This window comes from Poromitra crassiceps (assembly GCF_964638095.1).
Source record: "Poromitra crassiceps genome assembly, chromosome: 5".
NCBI classification, from domain to species: domain Eukaryota; kingdom Metazoa; phylum Chordata; class Actinopteri; order Beryciformes; family Melamphaidae; genus Poromitra; species Poromitra crassiceps.
In genome coordinates this window covers 36598194-36616121 of record NC_139642.1, presented here as the reverse complement: position 1 = coordinate 36616121, position 17928 = coordinate 36598194, and the positions used below count along the sequence as shown (strand labels likewise).

Below are 17928 nucleotides of genomic sequence, written 5' to 3'. Positions count from 1 at the left end.
CCCTACAATGGCGGTGAGAGTCTGGCTGTACTGGTTGGCACTCTACTATAGCAGGAGAAAAACGCTCTGTTTACTTATACAACCAAACACCGAAAGTACCAAGCAGGCACATTCCAGATCCAATCGTTTTCAGCATGTAGCAACGAGCTAGCATTGTTGATGATGTTGTTTCACAGCGGCATTTGAGATCGACAGATTCTACACGGAGGGCGCGGAAAGGAAATCCATATGGTCGCAGCCGGTCAGTCAGAGCGAGTCGGAGCCAATGGCAGAGCTTGCAGGGAGCGGAAAGGGATTTTCTTCCACTACCGACTGAAATGGACGACACCAATGGCAGAGCTTATACCAGCAGCCTGTTTCCATGCAGCCAGACTTCCAACCTGCCGGGAGAGGAGTCTGGCTGTGAAACTAGGCAGAAGCAGACCAACCCATTGGTCGGAATGTGATGTTACTGCAAACCCCGGATAATTGCATCTCAAAGTTTGTGAACCAAAAATATGTTGCATATCAACATTTCAACAAGTCCTCCAACCACAGGAGCATTTCAAGTAAACTTGAAAACGCTGCGTTTCCAACGAAAACATTAAGCAAATAAAACAACTTGGGTTATGGTTTGGGTTAGGATTAAATAACAAAAATGAAAATGAAAAAAAATTAAATGTAGACTTTGGACAAGCTGGGAATCGAACTCCAGTCTCCAGTGTCAGCAAATGTTTAAGCCCTCTGCCACCCCCGACCTTGGCATCCTTACTTCCCAATGTACAATTTCAATAGCAGACTGTTATACATATAACCACTAGAGGTCTAGGCCTATAGCCTAGAGACTCTAGGCTATAACGTTACATGTAGGCTACCTACTCATGTTGATAGCCGATGCAATGCAGGACATTTTTGGTTCACAATCTGTGGTTTGCAGAAACGTAAAATGACAACATTGTATTGTTGGCAACTGGGCTGGACAGAGAAGATGGAGCAATTATACGCATGATGATTTGATAGTTGCTCTAGTAATACTTGCTAACTAGCATGCTAGCAGCTACCAGCTACCACTCCGCACTGAGCACCGACACCCCATTAGTCCGAAACCGCAATAGTCCGAAAATTGTCCCATTAGACCAGGGGTGGGCAACATTTTTCCCAGAGGGCCATACTGACTTACATAAAGTAAGCAAAGGGCCACACATTGGAGATCATACCTGCCAACACTCCTGATTTTCACGGGAGTCTCCCTATTTTTAACCCTCTCTCCCGTTGGTGATTGGTAATTTCTCATTAATCTCCCGATATTAATAGTGATACAAATCCAATGGCTGTAGCAGATGAGATTTATTAACATCATTTAGCCTTTTATTGAGTTTTTGTGGGTTGTTTTGTTTTTCTTTGAGGACCTTGGGGGCCGGATTGAGATGGTCCAGGGGCCAGGTCTGGCTCTGGGACCGCATTTTGCCCATGTATACATTAGACATAAAGCCACATTTGTCCAACAGCTCATTATCCCAAAAATGGATACCCCATTGATCCATAGGCCAATTGGTCCAAAAATAAATTTAATTATTTTGCGTGTGATTCTCCACCCCTTTTTCTCCCCAATTGTACTTGTACCAATTCCCCCTTGCTGCACCTGTTACTGCTCCACCCTCTGCGGATCTGGGGAGAGCCATAGACTAGCACCATGCTTCCTCTGACACATGTGCAGTTGCCAGCCGCTTCTTTTCACCTGACAGCGGGGAGCTTCACTGGCAGGATGTAGCACGCTATTCCCACCACTTATTTATTTATTTGTTTCCCCTCTTGATTGGGAACATCTGTGCTGCCCTACAAAGCCAAAGCCAAAGTGCAGTAACTACGCAAACTGTGAAAAATGGCTTAAAGTTGATCCAGAAGTCAAGGAAAATAGGTTATTGGACGGCACGGTGGCTCAGTGGTTAACACTGTTGCCTCACAGCAAGAAGGTCCCGGGTTCAAACCCCGGTCCGTCCCAGGTCCTTTCTGTGTGGAGTTTGCATGTTCTCCCTGTGTCTGTGTGGGTTTTCTCCGGGTGCTCCAGTTTCCTCCCACCATCCAAGAAAGACATGTATGTTAGGGTTAAGACTCCTGTCAGCGCCCCTGACCAAGGTACTGGCAAAAGAACTGGAGTTGGTCCCCGGGCGCTGCACAGTGGCTGCCCACTGCTCCTAGTTCTAGGAAGGTTCCTAGTAGAGGATGGGTCAAATGCAGAGGATGAATTTCCCCAAGGGGATAAATAAAGGATAAAGGATAACTTAACTTAACTTAACTTAATAACTTAACTTATAAGTAGACAAGTGATAATGTGGAACCTTATCTTCCAGTCTCGCTCCTCTCCTTAAAACTTTCTTTGATAAAGCTAGATGTTTTAGTTCCTTGGTAGGGTAGCCGACTCGTAGACCCCTAACCCCCTTTAGGGGTCAAAGACCCCGGTCTCCCCTGGAGACCCTATACCCTAACCACACCTACCCAATGTTTAAACCTAAAGACAACCTACCCAATGCCTAAATCTAACCGCTTTTGGGTTAGGGGCTTGATCTTGGCGACAAAGACCCCAAAGGGGGGCTACCAGCCGGCTGCCAAACCAAAGAACTATACTTTGTTACACCATAAGGGACATTGCTTTAGAGAAACTAATGATAAATATATACTGTTTATAGTTATGTTATGTTAAGTTAAGAGTTAAGTTAAGTTTAAGTAGGCCTATATTAAGTTGCAGTAAGTCTCTGTGCCAATTGAAGATTGCTGTATCTACTTGAGCATTTAGCTAGTTCATATTTTCTCACAACAAACACCAAAAACTGCATGTCCATCTCTTGTCACCTAATCCAAATTGGTGATAGAGGAGTATAATCTCCACAGCAGCTGCAGATCAGATTTTCTGCTTGTTTCACAAAATCTGACACTCTGCGTTAATCCAGTCAGACTGACCTGCATTGGAGGAAGGTGTCCAGGTGACTCTGAATATTCCACGGAGACACTCACACATGGTCCAGACAGAGGGAACAGCTGGAGGAGACACACAGCAGGCCGTGGGGCACGCAGGGCTGGGGGGCAGAGTCTCTGAGGCAAATCCACCGGTCGCTTTGACTGTTTGGGCCCGCGGGAGACCAAGCTACACTGTCAGTGTGGTTAACAACTATAGAGAGAGAGAGAGAGAGAGGGGGACCCGGGTTGGGAGAGAGAGATGGGTGGAGGGATGGACGGATAGAGTGAGAGAGAGAGGGATACACAGCAGAGAGGAGGGGTTGGTGGATGGACAATGAGAGAGAAAGAGAGACACACACACAGGTGCGCGCGCGCGCACAGACACACACACACACACACACATACACCCTCACACACACACACACACACACACACACACACACACACACACACACATAGGGCTTTCAGTGGGAGGGGGGGTCCTGGTTTGGGAAAACAGAGAGAGAGGAGGGGTGGATGGAAGGACAGACAGCAGACAGACAGATAGGAAGATAACCACACAAGCTTTTCAGATGCAGAGAGAGAGGGAGAGAGAGAGAGAGAGAGAGAGAGAGAGGGTCCCCATGGTGAAAGAGAGAGAGATGGATAGACAGAGAGAGAGAGAGAGAGAGGGGGGGGGGGGGGGGTACACAAAAACACACCAAGGGAAAGAGAGGGACTACTTATCAACATAATGGACCACCAAACTACTCTTTCCCAATGTATGTGCATACACACTACGTGTGTGTGTGTGTGTGTGCGTGTGTGTGTGTGTGTGTGAGAGAGAGAGAGACACACTGTGTGTGTGTGTGTGTGTGTGTGTGTGTGTGTGTGTGTGTGAGTGACACTGTGTGTGTGTGTGTGTGTGTGTGTGTGAGAGAGAGTGACTGACTGACTGTGTGTGTGTGTGTGTGTGTGTGTGTGTGTGTGTGTGTGTGTGTGTGTGTGTGTGTGTGTGTGTGTGTGTGAGAGAGAGAGAGAGTGACAGTGAGGGAGAGAGAGAGAGGCGAGAGAGAGGGGCGACAGCAGTGAGACAGGACAGAATAGAGGTGTATTAGCGGTGCTGGACAGTCAGCAGTTTGCTGCGGCCCTCAGTAAAGCCTGGCTCCATTGTCTGTGCTGCTGGAGGCTTTAGCTGCAGCTTGTTACTGGGCTTAGTGGGGCTGGACACTGGAGACCAGTCACACACCACCACCACCACCCACTACAGCAGCCAGAACATCACCCTCTGTCCCTCCGTCACGCACCACCCAGACTACAGCAGCCAGAACATCACCCTCTGTCCCTCGACCACCCACACTTCAGCAGCCAGAACATCACCCTCTGTCCCTCTACCACCCACACTACAGCAGCCAGAACATCACCCTCTGTTCCTCCACCACCCACACTACAGCAGCCAGAACATCACCCTCTGTCCCTCCGTCATGCACCACTCAGACTACAGCAGCCAGAACATCACCCTCTGTCCCTCTACCACCCACACTACAGCAGCCAGAACATCACCCTCTGTTCCTCCACCACCCACACTACAGCAGCCAGAACATCACCCTCTGTCCCTCCGTCATGCACCACTCAGACTACAGCAGCCAGAACATCACCCTCTGTCCCTCTACCACCCACACTTCAGCAGCCAGAACATCACCCTCTGTCCCTCTACCACCCACACTACAGCAGCCAGAACATCACCCTCTGTCCCTCCACCACCCACACTACTGGAATTAATTTTCACTATAATTCCATTCATAGGTAACATAATGCGAGAATGTATGACTATTTTGGACATGGGTTTCATTCACTTTCTGTAGTAAAATATGTAAAAGCAAAAAATATATACTGTATCAGTTGGGGGACCCTGGGACAAAATCTTATCAACTGGGGGTCCGTGGTGTAATTTATGTCAGTTTAGGGCAGGGGTGTCAAATGTACGGCCTGAGGGGCAAAACCAGCCCACCAGATCATCAGGCCCACATGATGACTTTGGAAAGTGCGAAAATTGCACTGAAAAGTCCATTCCAATTTTTCAAGCTTGAGATCTAATATTGATGTGAAGGCTGAGAGGTACCAGGTTTCAGGAGCAAGTTACAATATTAAGTTGCCTATTCATGTTTTCTGTATTCATTACTAAATAAAAGGTAAACTATTTTCAATACCGTTTAATATAGAAGAATTTAACAGTTGCCGTCAATTGTAATGTACAGTTACAGACAGTAGATTTGATATGATAGGCCTATGGTAGCTGAGATAACCTGATGTGAAAATGTTTTCTTAAAATGTACCTGTAGGCCTAATCTTTACACTAAAAGAATTTGGAGGCCGCTTGAGACCAAATTGGGTTCCATGTGGCCCGTGGACTAAAATGAGTTTGACACCTGTGGTTTAGGGGTCCTTGAGGTGAAAAAGTTTGCGAACCACTGACTGCTTTAAGCTGTGTGCATGCATGCATGCATGTATGTATGTATGCATGCATGTGTGTGTGTGTGTGTGTGTGTGTGTGTGTGTGTGTAAGCAAGAGAGTGAGAGAGAATAAAGAGAAAGTATCAATAGCCTCCTGTAAATACATACTTTCTTTTTCTGTTTTTCTGGGCAGCCCGAGCCGACCAATTAGCATACATTGTCAGCCTAAGCAAGCCCTGAAACTGAGAATTCTAGTCTGTCTGTCTGTCTGTCTATCCCCAAGAAAGAAAGAAAGAAAGAGGCCATATATAACAATGATGTCATACATCACTGATGTTTTATTTTTATTTATTTTTTCATACCCCTCCTTCCCTTCTCCCAAATTGTACTTGGTCAATTTTCCCCTGCTGTTCCGGCTGCTGCTCCACCTTCTGCTGATCTGGGGAGAGCCGTAGACTAGCACCATGGTTCCTCCGACACATGTGTGATGGGGCCAGTTTTTGTAATGCTTTGTATGTTGTGTCTGACTGTCCCTGAAGGCCACAGCAATCACAGAAAGTACCCTCACCTGTGCAGGCAGCACAGGTGTGGACAGCAGAAGTCCAGAGGAGGAGCGGCTGAGATGGAGAGCCGTGTGTAGCCCTGCCCGCGGCTTGGGTGAGATGCAGGTGTGAGCGGCTTTGTCTGGGATGGCCGCCGAGTACCCCTCTCTCCAGGCGTACCTATGGGCGCACCGTGGCGGATTCACGGGGGAGAAGGAGAGAGGGGGAAGGCCCGGAAGCCACTCTACCTGGAACTGGGAGCCGTGGGCGGGGTGGGCGGGGTGGGGCTCCCCAGTCTCTTACATGTTGCCGTTCCTCCTCCAAGACTATTCAGAACAAACCGAGACAACGACAGACGGAGGGAGACGGCCGATACAGCGAGGAGGCCACACAGCGCACCAGGACAGACCCAGGAGAGTGGAGAGCCAACACAGCACCTATCCGGACGAGGCCTGTGATGCGGCGAGCTGCGTTGGAGAAGCAAGCGTCTCATCCATGAAAGCAAGGGGGAAGCCATTGGACCGCAGCAGAGGGGTGGCGTTGCGACGTGCCCCTCTCTCGAGTTAAGTACCCCTTGCTCCTTAAATTTCCTCTCCAGCATTTTATAGAACACGGCGATTGCCATATTTTAGACCTGCTTTTAGCGTTTTATCTTGGACATTTTTATTCATAGTTTTGATCTCAATGGGCCCTTTTACCCCCAGCCACTTTTAAAATATTCCGTAGTTCCACTTGCTGTCACTACCCCTTGCCAGGACCACCGGGACTAGCCTCGACCCTATTACTGTGTGAGATTTGTCGAGCTTAATACCTACGGGTTCCTATCACGACACGAGTGATTAGCATGCAGTGTGGCTATTAATTTGCAGTGGACGTTTTGCAGTGGATATTTGCCTTGAAAAGTTAACTTGAGTGGCAGTGGTGGCTGATGCTGCATTTGATCTTTAAAGGATACCGGAGAGCAAGCGGGAGGACAGACAAGTGGACCTGGATCTTAAGTCAGTGGACTTGGGCTGGGCTGGCTCACCTATTTTTATAAATAAACATTGTTATTCCCTTTGTACCTTGGTTGTAGTAAACGAACCTGTGCAGCCTTTTATCTTTTAGAACCAGAGTCCTAGGCTCTGCTGCAATCCTAGGTGGCGTTGTCGGGCAACATTTTATTAACGTGTAAAAGTTGGCCTACACATGCGCAGTTGCCAACCACTTTTCACCTGACAGCGGGGAGCTTCACGGGCAGGACGTAGCACATGGGAGGATCACGCTATTCCCACCAGTTCCCTTCTGCCCCGAACAGGCGCCCCGACCGACCAGAGGAGGCGCTAGTGCAGCGACCAGGACACGTACCCCTAATCCGGCTTCCCACCCGCAGACACAGCCAATCGTGCCTGTATGGATGCCTGACCAAGCCGGAGGTAACACGGGGGCTGCGACCCTAGGCAGGGAATTTACCGCTACACTACGCGGACGCCCATAAATCACTGATGTTTCAGTGTGAGCCCGACTGAGCACGAACCAGCACGACGGGTTTGGTCCAACAATATATGCTAATTAGCAGGTCACGTCGGGCTCAGGTGACTATAGGTTCGGGAGACCCTCTCATAAAAACTTTCAGTTCAGCACCCACTGGTGCAGTGTGCTTCAAGTGCTCAACATGTGCCCCTAACTTTACTGTTCCACTGTAGAGACATTCACTGGTAAAATCTTCAGAGGATACAGATTGTTAAAGTAGGGAAACATCCTGTCAGTGAAGGTGTGTGTGAAGGTGTATATGTGTGTGTTAGTATCAGGATCAGAGAATGACAGCTTTCTTCTGTTCCAGTCCAGGATCACTCTGACCCTCTGGGGCTTCTTCTTCACTGGGAGAATGGTCTCTAGATCTGGTGGGGACCATGCTCTGTATTCACTCTTATACGACAGTATTCCCCATTTTCCACATTGTGAGATTCCCTTCCTCTGGCTAGACTCTGCTGCCACACCCACTGCCCACCACCATGTACTGTCTGCAATCTCAACATCCCAGGAGTGAGTTCCTGAGTTAAAGCCCTGAGAGCCCACGACAGACCACCAGCCTTTGTCAAACCTCTCTGGATTGTCAGGAACCTGCTGTCTCTCTCCACCTCTCACACTGGTCAGATCTTCAGACAGGATGAGTTCTGGATGGGCAGTGTTTGGGTCCAGAATCACTGGAGTGTAGGAGACCATGTCCTTCATCTTGTCCCAGACTGTGAAGCTCAGGTTGTTCAGGTGTTTGGCCTTGTGTATCAGAGTTCCTGAGACCAGCTGTGGATCCTCCAGCAGGGGGAGCTGGACTCTTGCCCCTGTAGCCTTGTAGGTCTGCAGAACAGATATCTCTTCAGCTCTCAGCTCCTTCTCGGCTCTGCTCAGACCCTCAGTCTTCTCCGTCATCGTCTGCTCCTCTTCCTCCCTCAGTGCAGAGATGATGGCCTTCTCTTGTTCTTGGATAAACTGTTGAAGCTTCTTAAACTCCTCTTTAATCTGCCTCTCTGTGTGTCGGGCCTGAACCTTAATGTGTTCTTCTGTTTCATCACAGATTTCTTTAACTTCATTACAGAGTTCCAGTTTCTCCTGTACGGGCTTCAATGATTTCTGGAGTTCCTGCTTGTGATGTCGTGCAGCTTCATCGATGGGTCTGAATCTGTGGCCGGTGTGTGTTTCTGAATCTCGACAGACGAGACACACTGGCTGCTGATGGTCCAGACAGAAGAGCTTGAGTTTCTCAGAGTGCAGACTGCAGACAAACTCAGATCCTGAAGCTCTCTGATCTCTCTCCAGTAAAAAAGCATCACTCAGGTTCTTCAATGCCAAGTTACAACGTGGTTCATTCTGTGAAGATATTTGCCTACAAAGTGGACACTCATGTATTAGATTTTCTGCCCACGCGCTCTGCTGCAGACAGGCTTTAGAGAAGCTGTGGCTACATGATAGGAGGACAGGATCTTCAAAGATGTCATGGGAGATAGGACAGGTGAGATCCACCTCTGATCTGGAAACCATTGTCTCTCAATGAAGCTGAAAACAAACTGCTGCTTCCTACTGGTCCTATTTATACCATCAGCTGGAGAGGATTTATGACATCACTGATCATGTAACAATGGGTAAAGCAGTAAAGAGTTACGACATCACTGATGATGTCACTGATGCCACTTGATTTATGACATCACTGATGATGTCACAATGTGTGAGTATAGAGGGATTTATGACATCACTGATGATGTCATAATGGAAGAATTATACACCGGCAACCATTGAGTTATATTAACACGTCATGACCATGCCCCCTTCTGGGGGGAAAGGATCCAGCACCCAGCAAAAGGTAAGAAGTAGAAAACACTTGAAACAAACTATTTAAAAAACCTTAGGCTACAAAAAAAAGCTCACCATTCTCCATGTCAATGTCTGGCTGAATATGATCAACGATTTACATCAACTTTGACAAGCATCGCAGGGATCTCTTTGAAAAAGCAATAGTGAAAAGGTGGGTCTTGTTTTTTTTTTTAACTAAGGTATTAATTGCTGTGCTGCAAAATGAATTGCCTATAGGGATAAATAAAGACTACTCTACTTTGGGAACAAAGTGTCTAATTCAAAAATACACCTACTCTTTTTTTTAAGAATGAAGGTGTCTATATATTCTCCTCTAAGTGGAGACTTCACCACTTCAATCCCCATAATCTCAGGGCAATCACCTCATGTTTTACACATGTTACATGTTGAAATGCTTGCCAATAGATTACTTCTGATCATTATTCCTGATGGCACTTTTCTGCTTAGTTTTCCCAATGTAACAGCCACATGGACATTTAAGCATACATAATATGAATAACTTGTCTGTTCTTACATGTGATTGTCCCCCTCACCTGGTACTTCTTCCCTGTATGAGGGTGGTAAAATACATTTGACTTAATCATTGCATTACAGCTCACAGTTGTTCATCTGAAATGAATGAAATTGAAAGACAGGAAATGTGTCAGATTTTCTGTCTATTCCACATAATGGAAGTCTATACCTTTTTTTATCCACATTTCCTGGTCTGTTGGAAAATGTAGCCTATAGATTTTCAACATTTACCATAACATATATAGGCTATATAAATTATATAAATAAATAATTATGATGTTGGTTCTTCCAGCAGAAACAGCTGCCCACCTAGGATTTTCATGCATTCCAGTCTCCAGAGTTTACAGAGAACGCAGCGAAAAACAGAAAACATTCAGCAGAGGTTCTGTGGCTGAAAACAGCTTGTTAAAGAGAGTGGTCAGAAAACAGGCGGACTGGTTCAAGCTAACAGAACAGCTCTACGCAACAGTAGTGTGCAGAAGAGTGGCCGCTACTCATCTAATAAAGTGGTCGCTGAGTAAATACCCCCCCCCCCCCCCCCTACCAAAACAAAGTTTGTTTAATCTCCCTTAGGCTGAAAAGAACATGTCACCCATTTTAGGCTGAAAAGAACATGTCACCCGTCTTAGGCTGAAAAGAAGATGTCACCCGTCTTAGGCTGAAAAGAACACGTCACCCGTCTTAGGCTGAAAAGAACACGTCACCCGTCTTAGGCTGAAAAGAAGATGTCACCCGTCTTAGGCTGAAAAGAACATGTCACCCGTCTTAGGCTGAAAAGAAGATGTCACCCGTCTTAGGCTGAAAAGAACATGTCACCCGTCTTAGGCTGAAAAGAACATGTCACCCGTCTTAGGCTGAAAAGAACATGTCACCCGTCTTAGGCTGAAAAGAAGATGTCACCCGTCTTAGGCTGAAAAGAACACGTCACCCGTCTTAGGCGGAAAAGAACATGTCACCCGTCTTAGGCTGAAAAGAACATGTCACCCGTCTTGCAGTGAAGTGCGACCAAACTGTGACCACAACACAGCAAAGCATCAGCTCATGGGATCGATCACAGTTCTTGTGAAGAGGCTTTTTTGGAGAAACCCAGTGTGGAAAATGAGTGTTCTCAAGCCTCTCTGGTGCTTCAAAACATATCTAGTATGATACTAATGACCTTCAGTGTTGTTAATAGCCAATCAATTTAATCTAAATGTGTTTGGGAAATGATGTAATGGGTTGATTGCATTCAGAGGCACAAGGAGAAGAGGGAGAGAGAGATCAGAGACAGAAAAACATTTATTCAACCAGTCCGTGCAGCAGAAACAACTAAAGTGTTGACATAAATGTTTAACATATTTCTGGATTTTCTGAAGGTTATGTTTACAAAAGTGGTTACAAAGTATAATCAAATTCATCATTCCCAAAAATTATAACAAATAAATAAATAAAATAAAATGTATAGCAGCAAGAAGTTGAAGGGTGCGTTCGTAAATAGTCACTTCAAGTGCCCAAACTGTCTCAGGAGACGGAGCAGCAAAGCACCAAGAGCAGATGAACAGCTAAAATGGCATTCATCGCGAATCTCTCATTTTAGTGTGTAGAGCATCAGATTGGATTTACGAATGTAAACTAAGCAAACATATTCTCATAATATACATTTTATGAAGGCTCTCTATAGCACATGGTTTCAAATAAACAGTGGGGTAACTCCAGTTTGATGTGGGCTGTCGAGGTAAGAGACAGCTGATGAATGCTGTCTGTCCATCTCCTGGGTGGTGCCATGAACACTCGACAATTCCAAAGCCTGGGGGAGAGGAGAGAGAGAGAGCAAACAAACACTGAAGACAAAAACTAATACATTTTTGTTATTAGGAAAAACTATCAATCTTGCTGCATTGTTTGTATATAAATACAAATATGGGAGAAAATATAAACATTGAGAATGATTTTGCAAATTTTGTCTCCCCATCCCTCCCAATGGCCAATGTTATATAGCGAGTGACTTCAATTAAATGTATTTCTATGCTTTTTACATGGAGAGAGAGAGAGAGAGAGAGAGAGAGAGAGAGAGAGAGAGAGAGAGAGAGAGAGAGAGAGAGAGAGAGAGAGAGAGAGAGAGAGAGAGAGAGAGAGAGAGAGAGAGAGAGAGAGAGAGAGAGAGAGAGAGAAAACCCCTTTAGGCAAATTAGTGTCATTTAAAAGATGTCAGAAAGGAGCAATGAAAACTTCATTCACTTTACATTTTACTTGACCGTCCTCTGGTCACTACAATGCCAAACCAGACAAAATATTTTAGTCAAACAATACGTCTCTTTTAAAGTCACACTGAAATGTTTTTTTTTTTTTTTACAATCATACCATATGGCTACTTAACAATTTATGCTTAAATCTTTTACAAAAAAATATTTTATTTAATCAAAATCTCATTACTTTTACCTTGTGGAAAAGAGAACATCTTTATGAGGCAAATAGAATTCCAACCAATAAAACCATCAGATTTTTCTCAAATAAATCTGTGTCTCTCTCCAACACTTTTGAACGGTCCCTCGCCACTTTAAGTCGCACCCCAATGTCCAGTTTAAACAGGAAATACATCACATTAAGGGAGCAAGATGTTTCCAAAATGCAAGTTTCACAGGAGCACAAACTTCATGTCTGACAGTGACAGGTAAACAATACTGAATGTGTAGTGGAGCCCAGAAGACCAGACCAGGTCCAAACAGAACCAGCCATGTTGAGGATCTGGACTCCACCGCTTGCTGTCCGCACCCTCGTCGCCACATTTGTCCACTGGCAGGACACTGTGGTAATTAAAGTGCAGATACGGATCAAACAGAAATAAACCATCTATCTCTCCCCAAACACACCCACTCATTATCACATGCCCCTGCCCTAGGATTTTTCTAGATTGTTATTATTCTGTCTTTGTTAATTTTGCTCTGCTATTTTCTCTGTTTCCTTTCTCATTTGGATTCTGTTACCTAACATTTGTGTCTTAGCTGTTCTCATTTAGCTTTTTGAGATAATGTGAGATGTTTTTTCTTACTTCTTCCACCTGTACACACGTCGCATTCTTAATTGTACCTCTTTCTGTTTTTGTTGACTACAGGTAGTAAGAGACATTTTATATAACGGGAAAGTTGCGCACTATGCACGTCTTTGGCCCCAAAGAACAAAGGCTTAAAATCACTGTACGCCTTGAGTCTCTATCCCTGAAGCCTAAGGATCAAGTCAAAAATCTTGGCGTTATTATTGATTCCGATCTCAACTTTAACTCCCACATTAAGTCAATTAGAAAATCAGCTTTCTATCATCTTAAAAATATAGCAAGAATTAGGGGACAGACAGACAGGATGTCCAGACAGGATCTAGAAAAACTAATTCACGCCTTCATTTATAGTAGGTTAGACTATTGCAATAGCCTTTTTTCTGGTCTCTCCAAAAAAGAACTTAGGCAACTTCAACTCATTCAGAATGCTGCTGCTAGAGTTCTAACGAAGACTAAGAAAGCTGATCATATCACTCCAGTTCTTAAGTCTTTACACTGGTTGCCAGTGTGTCATAGAATAGATTTTAAAATACTGTTATTAGTCTATAAATCACTTAATGGCCTAGGCCCAAAATACATAGCTGAATTGCTCCCACGCTACGAACTGTCTAGGACTCATAGGTCAACAGGGTCCAGCTTATTAACTGTCCCTAGGATCAAATCAAATCATGGGAAGGCTGCATTTACCCACTATGCTTCTGCTAGCTGGAACAAATTGCCTGAAGACCTCAGATCTGCCCCAACCTTACTTACTTTTAAAAATAGACTAAAGACTTTTATGTTTACCGTCGCTTTTAACTGCTGCACCTGTTGCTTAATGCACTTTTTATACTCTTTTTAAAGTTTTGTTGTGATGCTTTTAAATGTCCATTTTATTCTCTTTTCTTTTATTTTCCTGTCAACCATTTTATGTGAAGCACTTTGAATTGCCTCTGTGTATGAAATGTGCTATACAAATAAACTTGACTTGGCTCCTTCAGCTGTCCCGCCATCTGACGGAGGTTTGAGAGTGGCTGTTACAGCTGTCAATGAGCTCTTTTTATAACGTCAAATAACTATTTAAAAACAAACTTAAAAGAAAAGTTTGCACTTGAACATACATCAGTATGATAAGAACTACCTAAAATGACAGGAACCATCTTTAGGGAAAAATGTATTTGGCGTGTACTTTAATTTTTTTCTTTGGCTCATGTTCTGTCCGCTTACACATGGGGAGGGGGTGGGATTTAAGACCTATAGCTACTGCAGCCAGCCACCAGGGGGCGATCGAGATGTTTTGGCTTCACTTTTGAGGAGCTGTCATGACGTCCATATTTTATGTTGCATGCAGACTCCCGTTTACTCACCTTCATGATTTAACCAGCGGGCAGCAGATGAAACCAAACCTTCCCAGCAGGTCCAGAGTTCAAACCCCCATCCTGCTGAAGTGTCATAGAGCAAAGCACTCTGTTCTGGACGCTATCATCTTGCTCGTCTCTGTCCTATGCAGCATCTTGGAACTGGAGAATCTGCATGAAGAGAGAAACAAATCTGTCACTACATTGCACGGTAAATTAATGATGCTCTCTCCAATTGGCTGGGTGGTCCTCAGGGCAGCAGTACACACACACACACACACGCACACACACACACACACACACACACACACACACACACACACACACACACACACACACACACACACACACACACACACACACACACACACACACACACACACAATTCTACTGTATACAGCTGGGTGGTCTCCTCCAGGGCAGCAGAGACTCTTTCCATTACAGTGTTATGTCGGAGGTGCAGATCACTCATTGATAAGTGGAGGAACAAAGTCCCCAACCCAACATTACTGCCTTGCTCATGGGCAGTAATGTTTCTCAACCATTTCCCCCCTGCACTTAATTAACCAACTGAAATCAAAGCGGCTTGACTCCCCCACCCCTTGGCTCAGTGGCTGTGTGTGTAGTGTGTGTGTGGGGGCGGGGGGGCAACAGGAGAGGCAGAAATAGAATCCTGGGTTGGGCCTTGCTGCATTCCTCAGGCTCCTGACGGCACCGCATGGTTTACACAGGGGGAAATGTTTCACTTTCTTGGTTTCTGTTTCTGTAAAACACTGTAAACCTTGTTTTTGAAAGGTGCTGTATAAATAAATGTATTTAGTTAAATTATTATGATTATTGTTATTATTATATTACACCGTGTAGATACCTCAGAGAGAGAGAGAGGGAGAGAGAGAGAGAGATTAATTTAATTAGTATGATTATTGTTATTGTTGTTATTATTATTATAATATTATTACACCGTGTAGATACCTCAGAGAGAGAGAGAGAGAGAGAGAGAGAGAGAGAGAGAGAGAGAGAGAGAGAGAAGAAAGAGAGAGAGAGCGAGAGAGAGGGAGAGAGGGAGAAAGAGAGAAAGAGAGAGAGAGAGAGAGAGAGAGGAGAGAGAGAGAGAGAGAGAGAGAGAGAGAGAGGGAGAAAGAGAGAAAGAGAGAGAGAGAGAGAGAGAGAGGGAGAGAGGGAGAAAGAGAGAAAGAGAGAGGGAGAAAGAGAGAGAGAGAGAGAGAGAGAGAGAGAGGGAGAAAGAGAGAAAGAGAGAGGGAGAAAGAGAGAGAGAGAGAGAGAGAGAGAGAGAGGGAGAGAGGGAGAAAGAGAGAAAGAGAGAGAGAGAGAGAGAGAGAGAGAGAGAGAGAGAGCGAGAGAGAAGATGGATTTAATCCAGTCTAGTAGATTCTGCTGTTAACTCCCAAATCCAGTGAGACCCAACTGGAATCACTGGACTGTCTGGGGCCAGGCTGAATTTCTCTCTGGAATCTTCAGAATGACTGGTAATTACATACGGTACTTATACAAGTCAAAATTCTACTTTTTAATTGTGTTGTAATGACTAGTTGTCATGCTGGCTAAAAGCGGAACCTCTCAGCCTCGCTGACTCTCTGGTGAAGTGTTTGCTTTAACAAAGCTCCAGTTCTCTGCCTGAGTCATGCACTCTTACAGTATTTCCATCTGAATGTGAGCAGCTGAGAGAGAAGGCAAGTGGGAGAACATGACCAGACCACTATGGCAGTCAGAACTTCCCAGCAGTTGAAACCTGTGCCAACACTGCACACAAGTGTTAACAATCTGCTACTGCAAGAGCACAAACATGACCTCCCCCTGGAAACAGTTACAACAGTGCTGAAAATAGCCGATGTGTTTGAAACTGAAGTTTGCACTGTATTCTTTATCGGAACAAAAATAAATCACTTACATTATATTAAGTTGTAATGCACACAATGAATAAACAGAGCACTGGTTGACAGTTTATATGGCAGTTGGCAATAACTGAGACAGCTAAAGTTCATAACATGTATTGCGGTGTTTGTTCTAATGCTGCCTACAAGTGCTACAAGTGCTACTTCCAAGATTGGTCGTAATAACTTCTTGTGCATATAGGTGAACAAACAAAATGGCATGTGCATGAAATAATTTTGGTGGCTGTTTATTTTAGAACCGGAGTGTCACATTCAGAGATTTATTATAGGATTGAATAATGAAGCTCACTTGATGATTTTCCTTCCACTCAAAAAAGCCCAGTAGTGTTCCAAAAACAAACTCACAAAACAATGAAAGGTTTCTTGAAAGGCATGTGTGGGTGGCAGTGAACAGAGAGCAGGCTGAGAGTAAGGGTGTGTGCATAGGAGAAGAAAGCAACATGTAACCAACAGTGAACATTAGCCTACCTCACATCTGTGTTGCAGAGAGCAGCAGCTCTGCTGGACGTTAGGGAACATCATGGCTGGTCATCTGGAGGGAGGCACTGAAGCTGCAAAGGCAGCAGTTTGAGAGTCATCATGACTGACTGCAAGACTGGGAATCCATTATGACAGATTGTATTGGCTACTGTTGTCTTAATAGCCTAGCCTACTAGCCATAAGAGCCACATATGACAGCTAACCTGGGCCTGTGACAATAAGTGACAAACAAGAAACTATCAGTAATAGGTGCGATTTTGTGCTTTAATTGAAATATAAAGCCTGTAAACTTAATCCAGTTGGGTGCACTCTGTCACTTTGACAGACCCAACAGCCTCAGTAAACTCACTCAAACTGAACACATCGTTTTGAGTTATTATATTTAGACAATTAAAATAGACCAGGCCTAGGCTATTATGTCGATTGTAGCCTATCAAAGGTCTGCCGTATGCGCCCTGCCCTGTATCGATTAACAGAGGATAAACACGTGTAGAAACTTGCTGAAGGATAACAGCAACAGCATAATCAGAAAAAACGTTTTTCTTTCTTTCTAGATTTAGAGTCAAAATCCACTTGGTGTACCGTGTTTTACTTTTAGTCTTACCTTGGCATCCCTGTGGACTGACAGGCGCCCAGCTTTGGATCTGCATGCTGGGAAGTGGGAAACTTTGCAGCCTACCCGCCACAAGTCAGAGAGGTCTGCGCACGGAACAGGCAGCACCTCCGCAACTCGACTCTCCCGGCCATAAAGGCAGATTTGTCTCGTACATGTAGCAGCAGTTCTGTATTTATCAAAGCAGGCTGAAGCATTGTTTTGGGAAACGGCGTGCTGTAACACAGTCAGCGCTGATATAACGGGCTGTGTAGCGCATGTCCTCCCAGTTGTCCCGTTATATCACTGCTGGACACGCCGTGTAGCCTACGCTCCTCCTCCTTGCTGCAGCCGAGACAGATGGATGGACTATGGAGGCTATATATGGAGACAGAAACTCAGCAGGGCTCTGAATGGACATGAGACAACCTGAGGAACTCCTTATGAGGGCAGACCTATATTTACAGTCTATGGGGCAGACAGCAGTGTTGGGGGTAACTCATTACAAAAGTTACATATTACATGTAATATATTACTTTTAGCAGTAACTCAGTAATATAACTTATTACTTATAGGATTTCAGTAATATTATACCAGTTACTTTGTCAAGTAACTCAAGTTACAAATTGAGTTAGGCTATTTGTTTTTAAATCAAAGCATATGTCAAAAAAATATACAATCATTTCTTAAACTGTGTGTTTTTATGAAAATAACCACTATAGATGACAATAACAAAGTAAAAGAATAACATTTCGAATTTTGGATTGTTTACACTGACTTCAAGGCGTTGAAATTATTTTTTGGG

General features: G+C 44.7%; 2 protein-coding genes and 1 long non-coding RNA gene across 3 annotated transcripts in view; all 3 read right to left on the bottom strand.

Annotated features, from left to right (window-relative positions):
• The window catches only part of prx (periaxin), a gene marked incomplete at both ends in the record, with an annotated part of 54293 nt that extends 51298 nt beyond the window's left edge, over positions 1 to 2995 (bottom strand). The window contains one exon of the mRNA XM_083636638.1: positions 2938 to 2995. Within this exon, the coding sequence (XP_083492764.1) occupies positions 2938 to 2995 (58 nt within the window). The remainder of the gene's footprint in view (positions 1 to 2937) is intronic.
• Positions 2996 to 7577: 4582 nt separating this feature from the next.
• Positions 7578 to 8927, bottom strand: LOC310776447 (zinc-binding protein A33-like; the record flags this gene model as incomplete). Its single annotated transcript, XM_083636637.1, has 1 exon — positions 7578 to 8927. One exon carries the CDS (start codon positions 8925 to 8927, stop codon positions 7578 to 7580), a length of 1350 nt encoding a protein of 449 aa, XP_083492763.1.
• Positions 8928 to 11222: 2295 nt separating this feature from the next.
• Positions 11223 to 16604, bottom strand: LOC310777224. Its single transcript, XR_014552735.1, has 3 exons — positions 16520 to 16604; positions 14148 to 14309; positions 11223 to 11556 (listed from the first exon to the last, which is right to left on the bottom strand). It is a non-coding gene; the product is annotated as an uncharacterized lncRNA (long non-coding RNA).
• Positions 16605 to 17928: the final 1324 nt, after the last annotated feature.